Source organism: Chanos chanos, chromosome 1 (genome assembly GCF_902362185.1).
Source record: "Chanos chanos chromosome 1, fChaCha1.1, whole genome shotgun sequence".
In the NCBI taxonomy this organism is placed as follows: Eukaryota; Metazoa; Chordata; class Actinopteri; order Gonorynchiformes; family Chanidae; genus Chanos; species Chanos chanos.
Window position 1 is genome coordinate 11,884,794 of NC_044495.1, and position 22,138 is coordinate 11,906,931.

At 42.1% G+C, this 22,138-nt stretch overlaps 1 protein-coding gene across 2 annotated transcripts in view; it reads left to right on the forward strand.

The window, feature by feature from the left end:
* Nucleotides 1-22,138, forward strand: part of fermt2 (FERM domain containing kindlin 2) — a 36,953-nt gene that overhangs the window by 10,436 nt on the left and 4,379 nt on the right. For both annotated transcript variants that reach the window (XM_030770645.1, XM_030770637.1), the window contains exons 3-12: nt 3,107-3,340; nt 10,833-10,961; nt 15,270-15,495; nt 15,616-15,718; nt 16,236-16,343; nt 18,807-18,941; nt 19,431-19,480; nt 20,214-20,338; nt 20,561-20,667; nt 20,923-21,144. In XM_030770645.1, the coding sequence (XP_030626505.1) occupies nt 3,107-3,340; nt 10,833-10,961; nt 15,270-15,495; nt 15,616-15,718; nt 16,236-16,343; nt 18,807-18,941; nt 19,431-19,480; nt 20,214-20,338; nt 20,561-20,667; nt 20,923-21,144 (1,439 nt within the window). The remainder of the gene's footprint in view (nt 1-3,106; nt 3,341-10,832; nt 10,962-15,269; nt 15,496-15,615; nt 15,719-16,235; nt 16,344-18,806; nt 18,942-19,430; nt 19,481-20,213; nt 20,339-20,560; nt 20,668-20,922; nt 21,145-22,138) is intronic.

Sequence of the window (22,138 nt, forward strand, 5' to 3'; positions counted from 1 at the left end):
AAGAGCAAATGGATTGAGAAGGCTCATTTAGTGGAGGATACAGAAGCTGTTAGATGATGATGGATGGACATGTATTCGTCCGCTCTCTCTGCCTCTCCTTTGATGACCACATGCGTACGTGGCTGCAGAGGTCATAAAACACCCCCGCATCTTTCTCTTTCTCTCCTCCGCCGCACCCTCGGAAAGGACGCGTGTACCCTCATTTAATGCACCCAATTACTTAGCTCCAGCTTTCATTTAGCTTCCCCCGCTTGCTCTCTCTCTCTCCTGCATTACGTCAGCCCCTGGCAGGGCAGGGCAGTATTTTTAGTCAGCGGAGGAGATGCCATTGGCTAGCAGGCAGATTAAATTACTAGCAGTTATTGAGACTTTTGATAGATGATAACCGGAGGAATCGCCCATCTTCCCCTCCCACCCCGCGCCCACTACTAGAAACAGTGGTGTGATGTCACAGGATGGAGGTGTTTGAGTAAGGGAGGGGTATGGAGGAGTCCTGAGACTGAGTAATATGTGTGTGTGTGTGTGTGTGCGCGTGTACATGCATACATTATGCGCTCTTTTGTGTCTGGGCCAAGAGCCTGTTTTGATGTATTTCCGTAATACAGCCTTAACACAGATGTATTATCAGACTGAAGGAAACAGTTTGGCCATCATTTATTTTCAGTGTCATTTTTCCTGTCAGTCATAGCAATGTTCTGAGAATAACCCAAAGTGAGTCAACAGAACTGTAACTGTGGTCCATGTGGTTTTTAAGCCTTCGGTTGCTTGACAACCACATAACCTAACCTTTTTTAGTAACACATTAAAAAGATCAATCTGTAGGACTTCCAAAGACTTGTTTTACATTCCCAAATTCAAGTGCCTTAAGACGTCACATTATTCAAAACATTATTCCGGTTCTAAACTTTTAAGATGTCTTTAAATGTCATTTGTCCTTTTTAGACCGAGGCAGTTGTACTTGCACGTCTACTAAACTTCTTGCTGCGAATTTATCTTGCAAACTGCTTACTCTCTCACTCACACTCTCATTGCCTCTCATGTTTTTGCCAGTTAAGTTTGTAAATACTCTGTTCCCTGTAGTGGGAAGTGTGTTACCTTGCTGTGAGTAAGCAGGGCTTACTGCTCCTGCTGTGTCAACACGAAACCGTCTGACAGTCTGTGTGAACACCTGGAGTGGGGTTAGCATGGAGAAAGCTGTTGATTGATGGGGGTGCTAAGTGGTGGGAGGAGAGATGATTGGACAGAAGACTGGGTTATCCCCCTGCCCTCCCTCCCCACAAACCTGTGCACAAGCTGACCTACCGCTGTCAGGATATTTATGTCTCTTAGCTGACGTTTGTTTCAGGCTGAAGGAGGTGTGTGTGGTCTCGGTACTTAGCAGGGAAGGGTGAGGAGATCGCAGAGATCCTCTGGGACTTCCTAATTACACTTGCCATTGTCTTAAGTGTTTTCATGGATTCTTTCTATAACATATCATGGACAATGTCACGAAAAATCAATAGATGACATTTTCATCTGTAATATATGGCTAAAATTCAGTCTTCTGCATTCATTTGGTCATAAGTGATCCAATACTTTGCGCAGCTGTTACAGAGTGAAAGGCTCTGTAAATGGAAGCAGCGTAGCTAATCAGTCGTGTTTAGAAAATGCCGTCAGCATGGAGGAGAAACTGTGAGTCAGGGTGTTTGAGTCAGTGTGTCAGAGAGAGAGAGAGGAGACAGAGAGAGAAGGAGACACAGAGAGGGAGAGACAAGGAGGAGGTGGGATGTGGTAGGGAAACAGGACACTGCTGAGGAAAGTGCTTCTCCCTGTGCCTGCCCTGGAAGCATGTAGGAATACTAATGTCACTAGAGGGAAGGACATTCTCCGGTCCACCTCTCACTCAGATACACTGAGCCTGTGTCATGTTTACTCTGAGGACAAGAAGATGACTTTTGCTTCTTTATTTAGAGGTGTAAATTCATTTCACACTACACATGAACAGGAAGTTTTTAAACTGTGTATAATGCCTTGCTAATCTTTGTGAATAAAGAGATTGGGGCTTTAGTTAGATATTAACTAACACAGAAAAAGCTATTGTGTACAACAGTGTGTCTGTCATTTTGGGAACATGTTCCATGTGAACTACCTGTTTGTTTGTTTTTTGGTGAAAGAATTGAAGCATTGCAAATGCCAACTATTATCTGGCTGTCAGGACTTTTATAGCAAAAAGAGCATCTGAATACAAGCCCTGAAACCCTTTCCACCCTTACCGGGCATGGAGAAATGGCAGGCAGGTTGGTAGATAATGTGTGGTTCAGCTGCTTTGAATTCTCCAAATCTCTGGGTATTTGATCTTCCCCATATGAGGGGTGTTCAAAGTGGTACCGCAGTGCAGTGCGCATGCACGGCCTGTCCCTGTTCCATCTATTGTTAACCCTCACAGCTGCAGGGAGACAAACAGGTTTTGGGTGCCATGTCAAGCTCTGGAACAAAGGAGTAGAAGTTTGAAACTGATATCTTTCTGCAGTGTCACGCAAGCAAGAGGTTTAACACAACCCCCACCCCAAAGTACAACTCTTGTTTATCTGCCTGCCTTCTAAATGCTCTCTCTCTCTCTCTCTCTCTCTCTCTCTCTCTCTCCCTCCCTCATCCATAAATGCCCATGCACATTTGGTGATGTCATATCACATTTTCAGAGTACTCCAGAGGGACAGATATGGTTTTCTCTGCAAATTTGTGTTATTTTTCCTCAGTGTAAAAAATCTGTATCTCTGACTTTTTCTAATGGACTACTGCGGGACATAAACTTTTCTCAGCCACTGTCATCTGTCATACTCATGTCTGACCCAGTCACCCCTCCACCCCCCTATTACTGAAGTCTGAAACTGATATTTTTGCCTCATTTTTGCAAACCTTCTATCCATATCTTTTGTGTTCACACTGTTCAGTTTTTCATTTTAGATGTTGAATAGATGCTCCTTTGATGAATTATTGTGCACTCTTGCACTGTTTACTGTATGGACACGCGCTCTTTGCCCTGTTGTGCCCTGGTGTTAGCCCAGGGGGTTGAAAGAAGGAACATTTTAGAGTCTCTAACTGTCCCTGTCTCTCTCTCTGTATACAGATGTGAAGAAGGACTGGTCAGACCATGCGCTCTGGTGGGAGAAGAAGAAAACTTGGCTGTTGAAGACTCACTGGACGTTGGATAAATACGGCATCCAGGCAGACGCAAGGCTACTTTTCACTCCTCAGCACAAGCTGCTGCGTCTGCAGCTGCCCAACATGAAACACATGAGGGTCAAGGTCAACTTCTCTGACCGTGTCTTCAAGGCTGTCTCAGACATCTGCAAGACCTTCAGTAAGTGCTGAAAGTCATAGAAAGTTCTTACAAGATAAAAGTCCTAACCACTGTTGTATACAGTACCCAACAGCTTTACAGGAGTAAAAGTTAAAATACCTCTGGAAAATGACTCCAGCAAAAGTTAAAGTAACTTAGGAGAAAACTACCAAAGTCAGAGGTTTAAAGTATCAGAGATTTCATGCACTTGAGTATCAAAGTACAAGTAAATGACACATAATGACAAAGCAGTAGGACATCTTCTTGTTGTTTGTATATGGTTTATATTTGCTGAAAAGAGTCTATCTTACAAACTGTTAACAAAAAAATTCAAAATAATCCAATCTACTGTCATTAACCAGTTGCTAATGGTTGATTTTTTTTTTCTTTTTTCTGTCTTTCCTTTTTTTTTTTTACCCTTTTGTCTAAGAGTCTTGTTACAGTCACACAAGCATAGTTGAAATAACTATAACTTTGCTAAGTATATTAGCTAATATGATGATTTAAATAAGATACTGATACTGAACAGGGCTGACGTGAGTCATAGTCATACTACCCATGCAGCATGAGCTAGTGATAACCATGGTAACTGCGAGGACACTAATCTAGTACATGAGAGGATGTAATTAAGCACAGAGATTCATTGAGTGAGGCACTGTGTGTACTTGTGTATTTGCTGTTTAACACTGATTTCATATTCAGTATGAAGATGTATCAGAGTAAACGTAGCTGTTTGCTTTTGAAAATGTAGTGAAGTAAAAGTGAAAGTTGACACAAACATGTATACCCGACTGACACAGAAATATTCCTGGAACATACTGAAGTACAGTAACAGAGTGTTTCTGCTTTTTGACTCTACACTACTGTTCAAGACCTTATTCACAAAATGACCTCTAATCACTGATTTTGTTATGGGGAATGTAGTGTTTATGAATTTAACAAGCCTGAGTGAGTTAGGTGAGGTGAGTTGGTGGAGAAGGTGTGTGAGGGTGCTGAGTTGACATGATCATGCAGACACAAAGGCTATGGGATTCACACATTTCACGTTGAGTTTGGCTGCTGTATTGAACAAATTTCATTTCTGGATAATTTTCACTATGGTTCTATGCTCTTTCTTCCAGTTTTATTTGTTATGGGTAAAAATTAGGAAGAGGGTTTGACCTCGTGTTCTTGTTTTGCGGTAGAGGTGTCTGTTTTTTCCCCAGTAGTTTTGTTTTGTTGATCGCACAGAGAGATTTGACATGATTCATGCGTTCCGTCCCGTGACGTAATACCTTAGGATGACTTGTCCTTGTCAGTGTGCCTTTGGACGCGCGTCAAAATCTACACCAAATCCTGTTTTGCAAACGGTCTTATCAGCGTAATCAGCAAACCGACTGACACCCCTGGTCACATCCTTATTTAGTAAATATGTCCCTGGCAAGCAGTTAGAGGTTAAATTCTTCCAGCATCAATATCTGGTCATTTTGCCTCTGCTCAAGGCCCTCTGAACTAGGGGTTAAAGGTTGACACTTAGACACTTGTATCTGGTTGGCCTGTGACCTCATGCCATGGAATTCCTTACAATTTTGGCCACAACTTATGTTTCATGTCTCCAATATCGCTGCTATTTTAAATTAGAAAGCCATCAGGCTCCAGCTATTCAGCCTGATAATATTTTTTTTTCTCTCCCTCCTGGTGGATGCCATTCAAAAGCAATTTAAAGACTTATTGTCTTAGTCTGTGTTTAGCCCTCAGGATAAATGTTCTTTTTTTTCCCCTTTTAGTTCATGTATCCAACATAATGATACCAATATGTTGGATATCTTCGCAATTTTAGTTTTTTTTTCTGGCATAAATAACAACTAAACTGAAGGTATGACAAATAAACCTTTTGAAATAATACATAAAGTTTTAACCTTTTGTTTTTCTAAATAGTAATGGAGCGTATAAACTCCCATATCCCTTGTCCAAGTTTGGAATGCCCCTGCTGCTACAATAATAAATCTATTTTCACTTCTTAGAAATTCAGGACAAATTGCTTTTGGCTCACGCTGCGCGTACCAGACTGGCGTGTGATAACTTACGGTGGCCATAGAGGCCCATTTTATACGCTTTGTTGTTCACATTTGGTAATGTTAGCCAGCGCTAACACTCTCCCTCCATCCATCCTTCTCAATCCCTTCTGAGACTTCTGCTCTAATGGCATTTCGTGGATACATTAAAGACATCAACCGATTTGTGACAGGGTCTATTGTGTTCATGGTCTGCTGGCACCATTCACCATTTGGTCTTTTTTTTGTCTTTTTGTCTGAGATGTTTTTTTCATTAGCTTTTTTTTTTTTTTTTTTTACTCTCAGTCTCACAATATCCTGTGTCTGTCTCTTTTTGCTCATGCTGAACTGTAACACAACTGAAATCAAACAAGGACAGGAAGATAGCAGCAGTCCAACTGGCCCCAAGTCCAGACAGACAGAACTGTGGATCTGTATGCAGCTGTGTGTGTGTATATGTGTGTGTGTGTCTGTGTGAGAGAGAGAGGGAGAGGGAGAGAAATACAGACTGAAAGACAATGACCCTTCAGTGTCCAAGCTCTCATGTGCTGTTCTCTCACCCACTGCCTTCTTACAGTGTTTAATTTTCTTGAGAAATGCCGAAGTTCCTCTCTCATTCCTGTATAATCAGTTGATCGTGCAGAAGCCGTTTCCTAGTACACAAAGGGCATTCCGAAAATTCATTAGGGCGGACTTGTCAAAGGAATGTTTGTGTGGGACGATATACATTGGGAATGTCTCCTGGGTTGATTCTGTCTGTTACAAATACATCATATGTAATCAGCAGCTGCTCAAAATATGCATTAAAATCCAAGACATATGAACTTACAGCGAGAGCCAGTACTGCAAAAAATGATTGTGACTGTGAAATGACAGAATTTGGCCCTCTCCAAGAAAACTTCTTGTGTTGTTTTCTGTCCTCCCCACCAAGCATTTCTGCTAAAAGAAGCTTAGTTGATTTTACAAATTATATATTTTTGTTGAGTTTTCTAGGATTGAAGTATTTACTATCACAGTTGTCCAAGGTGTTGTTTATGTCATGCATGGATTTTTGAAGGATTGTCTCACTGAGGTGGCAGCTTCAGATGACATTTGGGGCCGTGGTGCTTAGAACAGTGTGGATTGAGAAACCACTCTCTGAGCTGGTTTTACCTGTATCGCTTTCATATCTGGAAGAATACTCTGCCTGTTACACGCAAAATTCATGTTTTGTTCAGTCTTTAAAGTTGCCTCTTCTTAATCTCTTTTTTTTCTTCAACAGTTTTTGGCTGTTTTTAGAGTTAGCATCTCTAGTGCGTTACCATGTTCTTTTTTAGCAGATGTTTCCTAAGTTTATTTTTAGCTGATGATTTCTCTGTTTATTTTGGTTAGACAGTAACAATGCTAGTGCCTGTCTCTCAGATTGCTAACATTCCAAACTTGTTTACCACACCGAAAATAAATGTGTAAATGGATAGTAGACAAATAAATTTTCTATATTAGATAAGCTACACATGCCATTGATTAAAAAAAGTGTATCAAATTTTAGGTTATGTCATGAATTATTAGTCTTTTCTGTAGAGACTGTATCTGAAAGATTTGGAGAAATTGCTGACCTGACCTTTTTTTTTTTTTCTTCAACAAGCCTGGCTTGCCTGGTTTTTGTTGTCCTGGCATTGAAAAGTGGTGATTTCCGGATCTCTCTGGCATGGTAATGTGGCTGTCAGGCCTTGTTGGTCGACACTACCCTAGGGAAGGAACTGCCACATCTGAAGGGGTTCATGCCAAGTGGACAGCTTCTTGGTCGTGCATAGCGGCTGTGCTTAGCTTTGTGTGAGCAAACGGTGAATGCAGGGCACTGCCAATGACTTTTGCGTGACTTGAAGAGCTAGGAGCTTCAGCCACGACAAAGGAGAAACTCTTCTCCATCTGAGGGAAGAGTACTCAGACGGCCAACCATTTAGTGCTAATCTCAGTCATGCCGTTTCACTTTGTGGCTCCAGTGTGTCCTGCTGTCCCCTGTGCCTAGTGGCAACAAGCCATTTAACTTTTCGCGAACCCACCTCACTTTAAATCTTCCTCATTTTCTTCAGAGAATGATCTAGAAATATCTCCTGTCGCAGCACTAAAGTTACAGTGTTGGTTTATTTGCCTTTGCACCTAGTTGATCTGTGCAGGGAGGTTCTGGTGCTTTTCTCAGACTGAAAGCTTGACGGCTGAGATCAGGACCAGGCGATTTCCAGAAAATGCTGATTGTGTAATTGACAAATCATTCTCCATATCTTCAGTGGTTCACTGAGTTCACATTGAGTATTCTCCCCTTAAGTAGTTGTGTTGTCCTATGGAATTTCAAATGATTTATGTATTTCTTTCACAACACAGTATTAGATACTGAACCCTATCGTCTTTCAGATTTCTGTATGTACAGAATTTGCCAAAAGTAATTTTAAGATGCCTTGAATAACTTGATAACTAAGTCTGAAGTAGGATATTTGGGAGTATAGTTGATGTTACTGAGCTGTAAATTGGTCTCAGATAAGATTGAGTTAGGAAAATTAACGCTACCTTTTCCTGCTCTGTCTTTGACAGTTCAGCGTAGGTTCTAGATTTAGTGCTGTAAGTGTTGAATGAATATTTTAGTGACTTCCTAAATGTGATTAAGTGATTAGTTTATGGACCACGTGTAACCTTGCAATTCCTCCCCAATTAGGATCCATCGAACTTATTCTCTGCAGCTATGCAATAGTAACAGTAAGTGAAGAGTGGTGCCAAGAACCCTCCAATCTTTTTTTTTTTTTTTTTTTTTTTTTTAGCAAAATCTCAGGCCTTGTTTTTCTGGGAGCAGAGGCTGCCTGTTGTCTCTCTGGAGTATTTTCTAATGAAAACTATGAATACTGACACCTGCCGTGAACCTGGGTTCTCTTCTTGTTTATATTACTCTTGGCTTCTGTTCTCGTAGCAAGCCAACATCAGGCCCTGCATTCCTGCCATTACTACTGCTTTTCGGCCCTCCCTTTCATGTGATTGATGAAAAGAATCTCTCTGTTTATTATTCACTCCTATTCTCAGGTGCCAGAAGGATGAGAATTGGCCCCTCCTCCTCCTCTCCCTGCTGGCTGGCAACTTCACTAGGGCTTTGTGCCTCTGCTCTGTAGCAGTCGAAGAGGTTCCTCTTGTATTATGGGATGCCGGTAGACTAGTAGAGTGAGCTTATGTAGGTGTCATGCATATGAACTGTTCATAGTTATTTAGACCATATAGCGCAAAGTAGTGATCTAGCTAATTGTAGTGAAGCTGTACTGTGGTGCACGGTCCCTGTTAAATGAACCACTAAACTACCCTATGATTTATGCATATACTATACTCTGTTCTTATGATGCAATGCATGTGAGGCCTTGCAGTGAGCAAGCCACTTAAGCGTATTTCATTATTTATGTCAACACTTTTGGACAAAATAAATAAATAAATAACGGTCATAATTTATAGCCATTGCTAGGACTGAACTACAAGTGGGCTTGTGTGTGTGTATGTTTGTTTATATAGAAGAAATGTTTAATTAAAAATATTTTGCTGTTGAAATAAAATGGTTAGCATATCAGTCAGCAACAGGAATTTTATCACATTTCCAAGAACTCAGTTGGCATTTTCGTTATCATTCTTTAATGCAAGCTTAATTTTTTATTTTGCTTGAACTTTGCATGTCAGCAGAGCACATCACTCTAAACAGGAATATTTGTTTGTAAAATAAGGGAGTTGGTTGGGAGTTGTCGGAATGCCGTTTATTAGTGGGGCAAAAGGATGATGTTTTGTTCCGGAAGGGGAACAGAGAGCGCATGTATTGTCGATAGTGTCACTGGCTTGAGGCTACTGTTTTAGAGAAGTGTTATTGAGGATTTTTTTATGCAGGCCACAAAATTTAACCATGACATCTCCTCCCTTTGTCACCTCCCCTCTATGTCCTTTTCACAGCTTTAGAGTGCCCAACCCCTACGCGCACACACACACACACACATACAGCTCAGTCACTCCACAGGTCTGCAGCAGGCCTTCTCTCATATGGCTGTATAAGGCCAGAGAGAGAGGGTGTGTGTGAGTGAGAGAGAATGTGAGAGAGAGCAGGAATGTGTGTGTGTGTGAGACAGAGAGAGAGAGAAAGAGAGAGAGAGAGAGAGCGCGAGCTGCCATCTGGTAGTCCTTAAAACCCCTGGAATGCTTTTGCTTTAGTAACACAAACTAAACAAGCAATTCTGGCCAAGCCAAGAGCTCTTTCTCTCTCTCTTTCGCTCTGTCTCTTTCTCTCTCTCTCTCTCTGATACACTCTCTCTCTCTCTCTCTCTCTCTGACACACTCTCTCTCTCTCTGACATACTCTTTTTCTTCATCCCTGGCTATGGAAAAGTAGCAGAGTGTAAGCTGAGGGAGAGAGAAAGAGGAGGAGGAGAGAGAGAGAGAGAGAGAGAGTTAAAAGCATAGAAATTAGGAGATGAGAAATTCTAAGGATGCAGCAAATTACTTTTGTTGAACTTTGTTTTAAAATTGCCTTAGCAGCAAGTTCTGGCTTTTCTCGAATGTGTTTACATAGACAAATGTGCAAGATCAACATCTAAGTTGGATATTTGCGGTCCTTTTGATGCCCACTGGCAGAATCACCCTTAGCCTGAAAAAGCATTTCTAAAATACCTGAAAATGAATTATTAATGCTGTTTGGTATTGCCTCTTACCTCTGCCAACAGTGAGAGGATGGGAGAGAGAGAGAAAAGGAGCCAGTCTGGTTTTGTCATCTCGCAGTGTGTGAAGAATGCATGCTTCTCTCGTCTTCTTGCTTAAAGCTGCATTTGTCCACTTGCATAAATATCTCTCCTACGTTTAGGTTTTGTATATTTGGCCAGTCAGCTGGTATGCTTGGCAAGGGTTAGGTTGTTTAGACAGAGACTGTAAATGTTGTAATGTTTTTCTGTAATAATTTAACAATGGCGTAAATAAAGAACTGCAGTATCAGTGTATAAGCCGTGGGTTCAGATTATCGTGCCTTCATCAATGAAAAATAATAGAACTGTAAATGTTGATTTCTGTTTGCGTATGAATATGTGTCTACAGTGATTTCAAACCCCATCTCCTTATTTGGGGAAAGGGGTTGAGTGGTATTGGGGCCTTGAGAAATGGAATTTGTATTTTTCCATTTCGCGTGCACACAGCTGTTTGTGATTGGATTTCTCTTCACACTTTCGTGTCTCTCCTCCATTTTCTCTTTGTGTCACTGTCTGTCTCTCTCTCACACTCTCATTCTGTCCATGAACCCCCTCCCCTTTCCTGCCCCCCCCCCCCCCCCTCAGTTTCACAGAATTTCACCTTTGTATTTTGACCCATCTTCAGCTCTTCTCTTTGGCCAAAGTCTCATATGGGGCTCTAGTTTTCTGCTGCCTTTTGGCTGTGTTGTTGAGGTGGTCACCTTGTACTCAGAGCTGAGGTTTTATGCTAATGCCTTGTATGTCTCCTCTGCAGATATTCGTCACCCTGAGGAACTCTCTCTCCTGCGCAAGCCCCGTGACCCCAAAAAGAAGAAAAAAAAGTTGGAGGAGACAGAGGAAGATGCCCTGGAGTTGGAGGGCCCACTTCTCACACCTGGATCAGGTACTGTACCTCCTCCTACCAACAACTCCAGTACCACGTAGAAATCCCATTCCCCCTTGAGAGGTTTGTGTGCTCTCTTGAGTCAGCTAAGCGTATCCTCAGGTTCCAGTTTCATCAGATGTCTGCTGGTAGCTCACACCTCATTCAGTTAGTCAGCCAATCATCAAGCCCCTTGATTAGATGAAGCAGTTTTGTTACTTCAAGCCCAGAGTAAATATGTGAAACAGCTGGTGGTCCCTGCAGAGAGAAAGGATTTTTTTTTTTTTTTTTTTGAAATTGTGGAATAGTCAACTGTATGCTAATCTAGTTAGTGCTCTAGGCAGGCCTCTCATGTAACCCCCCTCCTCCACACCTCCCATGGTTTTCACATGGTTCTGTCGACCCCACCCAGTGCCAAAGGGACCACTGAAGTGTTGATGTAGCGCCAAGCCGATCACCAAAGGATTTTTTTAGCACATCAGTACCATTTTTACTGCAAGGAAATAGTGCCTTGCTATTGCTATTGCTGTGGTGCCTTGCTGTTTTTTTTTTCCTACATGGTTTGCTCCAAATGAAATCTTAAGTCATTTGTAAGTGCTGTGTCAAAAACACCATTTAGGGACCCTTTGGTTCCTAGGGAACGGCTGCTGTTTCAGTCCTGATATAGTATCCTGTCTGTGTGTATGTGTGTGTGTGTGGGTGTGTGTGTGTGTGTCTGTGGTTGAGCTGCACTGAAACAAAAAGGCGTTGTTATTGTGAGGGAAAAGTGAACATAAAAAAAATCTGTGGGTTTTTTTTTTAAAGCGCAAACATATATGATTTACAGACATTGTCAAGTGGTGTTTGGCGTAGAAGAAGGCGGAGGAATGGCTGGAATTCCATGCATAGTTGGTCGCAGCGCCGGTTTTTAAAATAAAAAAAACAACAAAACAAACAAACAAACAACAAAAAAAAACCCAAAACAAAAAACCCCAAACCATAGCAGTCTTCCCACATTCTTCTCTTAGAGCTAAGAGGTTAAAACCTGTCTTTAGAGGAATAGGGAAGCAGCAGCCTCTATCTAAGACAGCCTTGTTGCCATGGCACCATGAATGGGATCCATTGTCCCATCCCATGCCCTACCCCGAGGCCCCCAAACCAGCCATCCCACACGTACACGGCTTATGGGCCCAGGGCCCACTGCGGAGGGGTTACAGAGGCCATCCAGCAGGGCCAAGCTGTTCTGACATTGTGACTTTCCAGTGTCAATTCTGCTCTTGTTCCTGCATTTGCTACAGTTTAACCCCCATGGCTGACCTTCATCAGAATAGAGCAAGGATTCCTGCATGGGTAAGCCATGTTTTGCTCGACAAAGATGTTCTTTCTGAAATGATAGAGGGAAGCAGGACTGGAACCAGAACTTTTTATATTCAAGCTCCTATGAAATATTTGACCCCTACAGCAGAAAATGAGTTCAAGCCCTCCTTTTTATTCCTCATTCTTGGAAAAGGCTTGGCCTGGGCCACTCCATAGAAATCACAGTAATGCATTTGGTGTGAAGCAAAGCCCACGCTTGACCTGTTAAAGCCCTACTCTCTCTCTCTCTCTCTCTCTCTCTCTCTCTCTCTCTCTCTCACTCATGTCTTTTTCTCTGCCTGTACAGTGAAATACAAGAGCCCATTTTACGTTCTGGGGGGGGGGGGGGGGGGGGGAATAAAGACCCACTTACCCTGTAGATGCTGATGCTGATATTAAGATGATACAGACTTGTAAGTGAGGGTTAGACACGATATTTGAATTTTGTAGGGCACATGTAAATGTGTTGTAGTAGTCAGGGTAAGTCCATTGCAGTTATGGAACTCCTCTTGGTGAATCATTTGTCCAGCTGAGTGGGTGGCAGTGGTCTGGAAGTTTTCAGTTTTAAGGCAGTGCTCTCACACTGTCTCACAAGGACCAAGTGAGTCAGTCAGTCTTTCAGTGATTTGTGTGAGTGAATTAGCTTTCCACTAAAAGAGGATGTCCTTCCCTCGATCTCTGTGTTCTTTTTTTAACCCCTTCCTTTCCTTCCACCTCTCTGTTAATCTCTTTAATCTATCATCTTGTTTTTTTTCCTTCTCTCTTTTTCTTTTCCTTTGTTTTCTTTCCTTTTCTCCCCTCTCCCTCTCTCTTTTTCTCTACTTTAGCCTCTGAGGTAATTTACATCGGGCCGGTGAAAGGTAAGGCTGTTCCTGTTTCTACGCTCCTATCTGCACTGCTCCTCCCTGTCACCCATCTCAAACACGCACAGAAACACACACACACACACACACACACACACACGCACACAGCTGGAGCAGTCACCTGACCGCCGCAGACTCCCAAGGAAATCCCAAGCTCCGGTCACCTGATAACGTGATAGGCTGTTTCTGTTGGACCTCAGCTGACAGAATCATGTGGTTGGCTGTGCCCTGACAGAATGAGAAAGAACACTTCTTTTGATAGGCTCTGCTCACAGTGCTTTTTCTTGTTTGTGGCTTTTCACCTCATAGCCTGAGCCCCGCATACCCTGCAACTTTAGAGTTCCCAAAAAATATGTCAGTAACACTCAAGGGAGGTAAGGTTTGCTAGCATTGAGAAAACAGGAGTAATCCAGTGTTCACTCACAGTGTTTCTCGTTCCCACACTTTAGCACATAGGAATTTTTCACGTAGCGGGATCCCAATATTAAGTGCCTCGCATAAATAAAATACCACAGAAAAGCTGTTTATGTGTAAATTTGGAATAATAGTTTCCGTGTTTTGTTTGCTTTAGCTGAAGCAAGCAAAACAATGGTCTGTTTTTTGTTTTTTTTCAGTTTTAAAATGAAGATTCTCTGTATCCCTAGCATGGACAAAGCATTAAGAGATGTTGACATTCTTCTTCTTCTTCAGAACACTCTGGTTCACTATCTGTAGGCTGTAAACAGGGTAGGGTAAAGTAAACACTCTGACTTGCTAGTCTTTTCACCCAGGCACTGGACTGCCTTATCGACTTTTTGTACGTGTTTAAGATTCCTTATGTGACCTCACAGAGCGGAAACCCCTCGGTGACCTAACCCTGGGTTGAGGAGAACCTCTGAGAGCCTTCTGCGAAATCCCCTTGGGACGACCTTCTCTTTTTCTTCAGCTGGCTCTCTTTTCACATGACCACACACACTCATACACACACACACTCTCACACACTCACAGTGCATTTCCTGTCCCTACAGATTATTGTGGTTTGCACCGCCACACCAGAGGTTTGGCTTAAGTGCCTCTCAAATCCCAGTCCATTTTGTGACTGGTCACTGAGTCACGACAGTTTCAGAAAAATGACTGGTGCGCTTAAACGGGATATATTTTCTTTAAACTTTTAAGGTTGGTCAAGTAAGGAGGCTTTAAGGGACATTGGTTTTAGCGTATCCATTTATGCTAAACTTTCCAACTTTAAAGGGTTTTCAGAGAATTATAAGAGTTTCGAAATCTTTTTACTCCATGAATTAAATATAAGAATGTTATTTACAGTAAGCATTGTACTCTGTGAGCTTGAGCTGAGGCTAGATTCACGGAAACAGGATGATTTTAAGTCTGGTGAGGGAGAGATCAGAGGTCAGCTTGTGGAATTTTGACTCCCACAGCCTCGTTTACCCCCCGCTGATCTTTTTTTCCATGCATTAACATCTTGACCGGAAGGGAAACAACGCTCAAAAATTGCATTTTTATTTTTTATAAAGTGACCGATAAACTGGCTATCCCATTACAAGTATTCTCACTGTGGAAAAAGTCCATTGTACAGCTGTGTTCAAGTCCTTCTTCATTCACTTTTCTAATACAGGAGTGATTCATTGAAACACTGTTGCTTCTTAAATCACTACTGAGTGTCATTGCAATTTTTGTTTCCAAACTGAAATAGACTTTTAATGTGTGAATTGACCCATTAAGTCCAAACCGTTCAATCCAAAGACGTGAATGGCAGCCTTTGAGTTTTTGATTCCTCACATTTAGGACTCTCCCTTGCTCTCCCCAGTGCTTCTGGTTGTGCTGTGGTTTGCAGTGTGTGCACCCTCCAGTTTGAAATCAGCCTCTTGTATGCATTTTGCATGTTGGCTCATCCCAAGTTCCACAGCTGTTTTACAATTGATTTTATGTTTTATTCCCTGAGTTGTTTTGGTTCTTACTTATCTGCACTGTGAGTCATTTTTTGTTGTTGTTGTTGTTGTTGTTGTTGTTGTTGTGGACATTTTTTTTTTCTTTTACAGGCACTGCATCCTCAGAAATTGCCTGTTTGTGATCACTTCGTGATTTGTACTGCTGGTTGTAAGATTCTAATCTAGATGTGTTTTCTTGTTTTCAGGGAGCATCTACTCCAGTCCTGGACTCTATAGCAAGACTATGACTCCCACATATGACTCACGAGATGGGAGCCCCTTGTCCCCGACCTCTGCCTGGTTTGGAGACAGCCCCTTGTCTGAAGGAAACCCCAGCATCCTTGCTGTCAGCCAACCGATCTCTTCTCCAGACATTTTGGCCAAACTTTATAAACCCCAGACTCCTCTGGACAAAGCTAAAATCAACCAAGGGTGAGTCCAGCAACTGTTTTGCATCCAGAGAATCCAGTTGAAAATGCAAATCTCTACATTTTGAGGAAAGATTTGTGTCTGGTTTTTTGGATAGTAATATATTGTTTGTTGTATATCAAGGTGGCTAGACTCCTCCAGGTCTCTGATGGAACAGGATGTGAAAGAGAATGACGTTTTGCTCTTGCGATTTAAGTATTACAGCTTTTTTGACCTGAACCCCAAGGTGAGTTTGGCTTTGCTTTTCCACTTTTTCACTGCTGGGATTGACATTATATTGTATTACTTTATTAGGTACAGAAACCTGGCAGTATCATACTTGAGTTTTTCATTTCCTAAAAAAATGTAAAATGAATGTAAAATCAAGTCTTTTTTTTTTTTTTTTTTTTGGAAAATTGTTCTGTCTTTAAGTTGTTGTAACTTATCGCTTTTGTGTTAATATTTTCCCTCACCTCACAAATCATCCGGTCATTACCTGATAACAACAAGAATACTTTTCAGTGTCACATTAGAATAACAGTAAATTCACAGTATTTATTTTTTATAACTGGCAAAAATGACATTGCTCACACCAGCACCAACAAGCACTGAGTGAGTGAGTGAGTTATTGCAGCTGACAGAGAGGCACAGGGGAAGAGGAAGTGGTCCTAGTGGTGCCTTGTTTGCTCAGCTGAGCTGTACAAGAGGGAGTGAGGAGTGGGTTTGGGGAGGGGTAATGCTGATGTCCTGTCTGCCCCCTGCAGTACGATGCCATCCGGGTGAACCAGCTGTATGAACAGGCCAAATGGGCCATTCTCCTGGAGGAAATAGAGTGCACAGAGGAGGAGATGATGATGTTTGCTGCCCTGCAGGTGAGAGGGGAAGGCAAAGACTCACTAAGTGTGTGTGTGTGTGTGTGTGTGTGTGTGTGTGTGTGTGTGTATGTGTGTATGTGTGTATGTGTGTGTGTGTGTGTGTGTGTGTGTGTATATGTGTGTGTGTGTGTGTGTGTGTGTGTGTGTGAGAGAGAGAGACTGTGCTCTTGACTGTACATGTGTGTTTGCCTGTGCGTGTGTATTAGTGCCTCTGCAGCCTTTTGAAGTGTTCCAGATAGGTTGAGATGATGACGCTCTAATTGGGCTCTTTTAGTTCTGCTTACTAAGCTGCTGCTGCTGTAAAAGACTGTAGTTTGAACTCCAGGCTTCCTGCCTCTCTGCTCTCTTAATGAATTGGATGGGCTTAGAGCCTGGAGCCAAGCTCTGGCCATTTGTAGTTTCCGCAGTCTACAGATGGGTGCCTGTGTAGCTTTCCTCACAGTGTGCTGAGTTGGATTTGTTTTTGACGTTGGTCTGCTTTTCTGGATTGCCAGGTTTCCCTAGGTCAAAGAATTCTGTGGAATATCATGCTTGAATCAGTTCTTTAATAGTTATCATTATATTTATGTTACATGAATGTTTCCCAAGCAGCACACTTCGCTAAAATTACAAAACCTTGCGCCACAGTTTCTCAGTTTCTCAGCTACAGCCTGTGGTTACCATGACTTTCACAAATGCAGCCAATTAACTCATGTTTATGTGATGTAAACAAGAGACGTCCAGCTGCTGAATGCCCTTTCAGCTTTTTCATTAAATGTTACAGATTTTAATGACAATATTTTTCAGTTTGTCAGTAAGGTTTATTTATTGATCCATTGTAAAATAGTTTAATAGATTTTCAATTTTATAAAGATTTGTTTCCCAGGTACCCCTTGCTCCCCGATTGTAAGTTGCTTTGGATAAAAGGGTCAGCCAAATAAATGTAATGTAATGTAATGCTAAGGGCAACGCTGGCATACAGTTGTATGGTAACTGGGAATTTTAGTAATTGAGAATCCATACTAACGTGGATTTTGTAATTCTAAAAACTTAAGCTAAAGAAAGAGGAGCAGAATTTAAATAAGCCAGAATTCAATGAGGGTTTTTTTTGTTTTTTTTGAGTAGGTCCTTTCTCTTCTTTGTGTTTATTACATTTAACACATGCCAAAAAAAAATGGATCCTCTCCAGTCACTATTCTGTATAGCTCCTTAAAATGCAGGCTTACACTCCTGTGTGTCACGGTGAAGGGGTTCCACCAGCCGGGAAATAACGTACTGAATCTTAGAGGTTTTTTAGCTGTGACATGAGCTACTGTTCTCTTGTCTTTTTCTCTTAACCCCCCCACCTCATCTGTCATTTTCTCGTAACTCCCCCTTCCTCAGCCTGAGATGGTCCTGCTATTTCAGACCCCATAAAGAGCTGAGTGACAAGACATGGGGACGCCATGCTGTCGTCACCCCCAGTTTATATATAGATTAGAGGTCCATTCTTGGAGGGGAGGGGGTTATCTGAAAACACTAGACCACCCAGCCCACATCCGTCCATCTCCATCACTGAAGGTGTTAGTTTTTTAGCAGCGGGGCATTTATTGAGATGTAACACAGGGTTTCGTGTTTCTCCTGCTCAAGAGCCAGAGGTTACAGTGGGTTTAAATAAGTTCAGCCTGCCCCTCTAAATCTGTGGGCTTTGTCCAGCGGATCAGGCAGCGGAGGCTGGCTTAGCTCTCAAGCTGCCCTGCTGTCTCTGGTTTGGTGGATGGGTGTCTCTGGGTAGACCCTATACTAAAACAGCATGTGTGTGTCAGTGGCCTGCTCTTCAAAACATGCAAATGTCTCACCGCTGCCATTAGGTCTGCAACTCAACCACAGTGCCGTGTGTTTATCTTGAGTTAGCGTAGAGAAGAGCAGCTAGACAGAGGACGTGCTGAATTACAGCCGACGACGCCACACGCTCAGAGCCAGTGGCCTCGCAGCCAGAGTCCAAGATGGCATGGAGATGTCTTTGTCCTCCATTTTAGAAGCTCAAGTTGGCTATAGGTTGACATTGTAAGACAGTGTCCTGAGATATACCCTCCCTCTCTCTTAGCCCAGCTGTTCATTCATATACCATGAGCAAGGCAGGGAAGGGAGGGGTTGAAGGAGGGCATGGTTTAAATACCATTTGTCAACAAGTTGTATTTAGTAGTACTGAGTCATTTAAGGGATGAGGGAGACTTTGGGGTATTCAAAATTATTTTGAAGAATTGTGAGAACACTCAACAGTGCAGTTAAAAATAAATTTTCTAGTAAACAGTAATGCTCAGTGTTTAAATACATTTGTGTTGGAATTGTAGTGAAATGATATTATCATTCTTCAGGTAACAGGGATTGTAACCAAAGTTTGTATTACCCCCAAAATGATTTAGATGACATGAAAATGTGACATGTACATATAAACTGAATTTCGCGCCACCTGTTTATTGATTTATTCCGTTTTTACAGTATCACATCGACAAGCTGTCCATCATGTCTTCAGACAATCACATGAATAACAGTGAGAAAGAGGTGGATGAGGTGGATGCTGCGCTGTCGGATTTGGAAATCACCCTGGAGGGAGGAAAGACATCCAACACACTGGTACCTGACTCCTGACTCCTGCCTCTCTCTGCCCTTTGTCTGTCAGCCCTGTCTCTCTTAAGCCTGCTTGTCCCTGCACTGACTCATTCAGTCTTCTCTCTCTCTGTGCTTTGACTTTCCCAGTCAGAAAGAAACATTTAAAAAAAAAAATAAAACACACCCAAAAACTTGAAGACACCCTAGACTATAGCCTCTGATGAGAACATGTGTCACGTATTTTTCCGCTCTACTCTCATACTGACGAGGGAATCTCATCTATGCTTATTTGAATTTTGTGGAGGTTGTTTGCATGGAAGCTTATGCACACAACATTTCAGTATGGGGCATCAACTGAATGTTGAGTTGGTGTTGATATGTAAAAACACACACTAAAAACAGATACTGGTGGAGATGCATAAATAAAAAACTGCTGAACTTTTCTGGCTTAATCAGAAATTTCCTGAAGGCATTGACCTCTCACATCCCTCTTTCTCTTTCTCTTTTTTTCAGGGCGATATCACATCCATTCCTGAACTGGCTGACTATATAAAAATTTTGAAGTGAGTAAAATTATCATAATTGCAAATCATGTGTGGCTGATTTCCTGTGTTTCATTCTAGATGTTTGTTTCTGTCATGAGTTGGAAAGAAGCATTCAAAGACTTGCTTTGTTCAGTCTATATTGCATTGCACATTAGAGGAAAGAAGGGGAATTTCTCATTGAGTTTGGGAACTGATGAATGCTCGTAAGTGAAGGACGACAGTCCGTAACTTGTGTGGGTGGATGATGATTGAGGTATCCCTTTGCCTTTGTAAAACTGAGGTTGTTTATAGGCATTGTTTTTTTTTTTTTTTTTTTTTTCATCAGACGATAATCTACTGTGAATGTATTTCTGCAGTTTAGTTGTGGGGAAAAAGTTACTGGCGCATTGGTGCTGACTCAGTGTGCGTGCTCCCTCTCTCTCTCTCTCTCTCTCTCTCTCTGTCTCGCTCTCTTCCTGCTGAGGGCAAAGACTTCTTCTTTTACCCCAGTGTTTCTCAACTCAAATCTTGGCAATTCACCGCAAAGCACATTTTTAATTGAGTTGAGCAACTGAGCAACTTTTCCATCTAATTAAGACTTAAGATTCATTTTACTAGTTGTGTAAGCACTTGGCTAGAAAAACACTTTGTTTCATGGAACAGAACAGAAATGATGATCAAATATTGATTAAATGTTGACATTCATTGTTAAGATAAAGGCAGGGTTATTTGACTGTTGGTTTGATCGATCTGTGTTGTGTTTGAATTTTAGGCCCAAGAAATTGACCCTGAAAGTCTATAAGCCATACTGGTGTACATTCAAGGACATCACAATCTCTTGCTACAAGAGCCGTGAGGAAGCCCATGGCACACCAGTTCACCAGATGAATCTAAGAGGTACACACACCTCAACACACTTTCTTCAGTTGGCCAAATTGATCAGGGAGCTAAACACACACAAATATATGCCCACCAGATTAATCTGTGAGATACTCTTACACACACGTCTGTGTGTGTGCATAAGCAGTCCCACCAGATTAGTCTAGGGCATAAACACACACACACACACACACAGGTCGTCCCTCATGCATCATGTTGCTTCTCATTGTTTCTCTGCAGGCTGTGAGGTGACACCAGATGTCAACATCTCAGGTCAGAAATTCAGCATCAGGTTGCTAATCCCAGTAGCTGATGGCATGAATGAGATTTGGCTGCGGTGTGACACTGTAAGTTGTGACCCCCCCCTCCCACGCAGTTATTGTCTTGATCTATGTCAATGTAAGGCCATGAATAATTATTACCTAAAATACTGAAATACACTACATTAATCTCTGGCACTAATGATGACCTTTCAGATGATCGTTTAATAATTCTTAACATTTTTTTTTTCCTCCCTCTCTCTGTCTGTCTGTCTCTCTGTCTGTCTGTCTCTCTGTCTGTCTGTCTCTCTGTCTCTCTGTCTGTCTGTCTCCATCCTGCAGGAGAAACAGTATGCCCACTGGATGGCGGCCTGTCGTTTGGCGTCTAAAGGAAAAACAATGGCAGACAGCTCTTACAATCTTGAGGTCCAGAATATTCTGTCCTTCCTCAAGATGCAGCACATGAACCCTGACCCGCAGTTAATTGCCGAGCCAATCACAACTGACATCAACCCTGAGTGTCTGGTGTCACCAAGATACCTGAAAAAATACAAGAACAAACAGGTAAGTGTGGACATGTACATTTGAGGGATTTTGGGATCAGTGCTTACGTGCAGAGAAAGTCTGTCGTGTTTTCCTATTTGACTAATAAATGGATTGGAGATCACACAGTTGGGGAAGGTAGAGTCTTTAAAGGATATCTTAGGCTATGTGTGGGTGGGAAAAAGGGTAGAAGGATTCTAGGCAGCAAGGATGAGAAAGAAAGAAGAGAAGGAGTTGGAGAGAAAGATGATGATGATGATGATGACGATGATGAAGTCTCCTGAATGCTTCTGCACTATGACTTGATTTTGGAGTCTGCTGATAGCACCTGGCTGGCTACTTCTCGTCTCACTGTTCAGTAGAGGAAAGTACCCTCCTCACTCTTTGCTTTAACACATCTGAAATGCCATGTGCTCCATATGTTTTTGATTACATGGCTTGAGAGTGAAGGGTTTACTGGGGGTGTATGTCTGCAGCGGGTGGGGGGGTGGTTTCCAAATGATGACTCAGAGGTTTGTGCAGTCCTCACTGACTATCCTATGCTTGGTGTGCTTTCATGGTTCCCAGAAACCACCAAGGAAAGAGAGTCTATGTATAAGGCTGAGACAAAATGACACAGGAAACAGCTGGAAATGTGTCATTTGAAATATTTGTGGCTTGTATGTTTTGATACTTGAACGGAGAAAAACAATTCTGTAGCCTAGCAAAAGACGACCATACCAATGTTTGAATGGAACAATATCCTGTCTGCGTTGCTGTAGTTTCAAAATTTGCATGGCTTTTTTTTTTTTTTTTTTTTACTGTTGGATAGTTTTTTTGGACATTCATAAATATGGAAAGAGAAAGAAAGAATGGACACTACGTGTGTCCAGTCAGACCCGCCCCACAGAGTGTGAGTGTGTTATGTGTGTGTAGTCGAGTGTGCAGGGGCGTTGGTCTTGGCATAACTCCAGTCCCTTAGCTTCCCTGACGCTCTCCACCCCATGGATCCTATTGGATCCCCTGAGTCTACTTT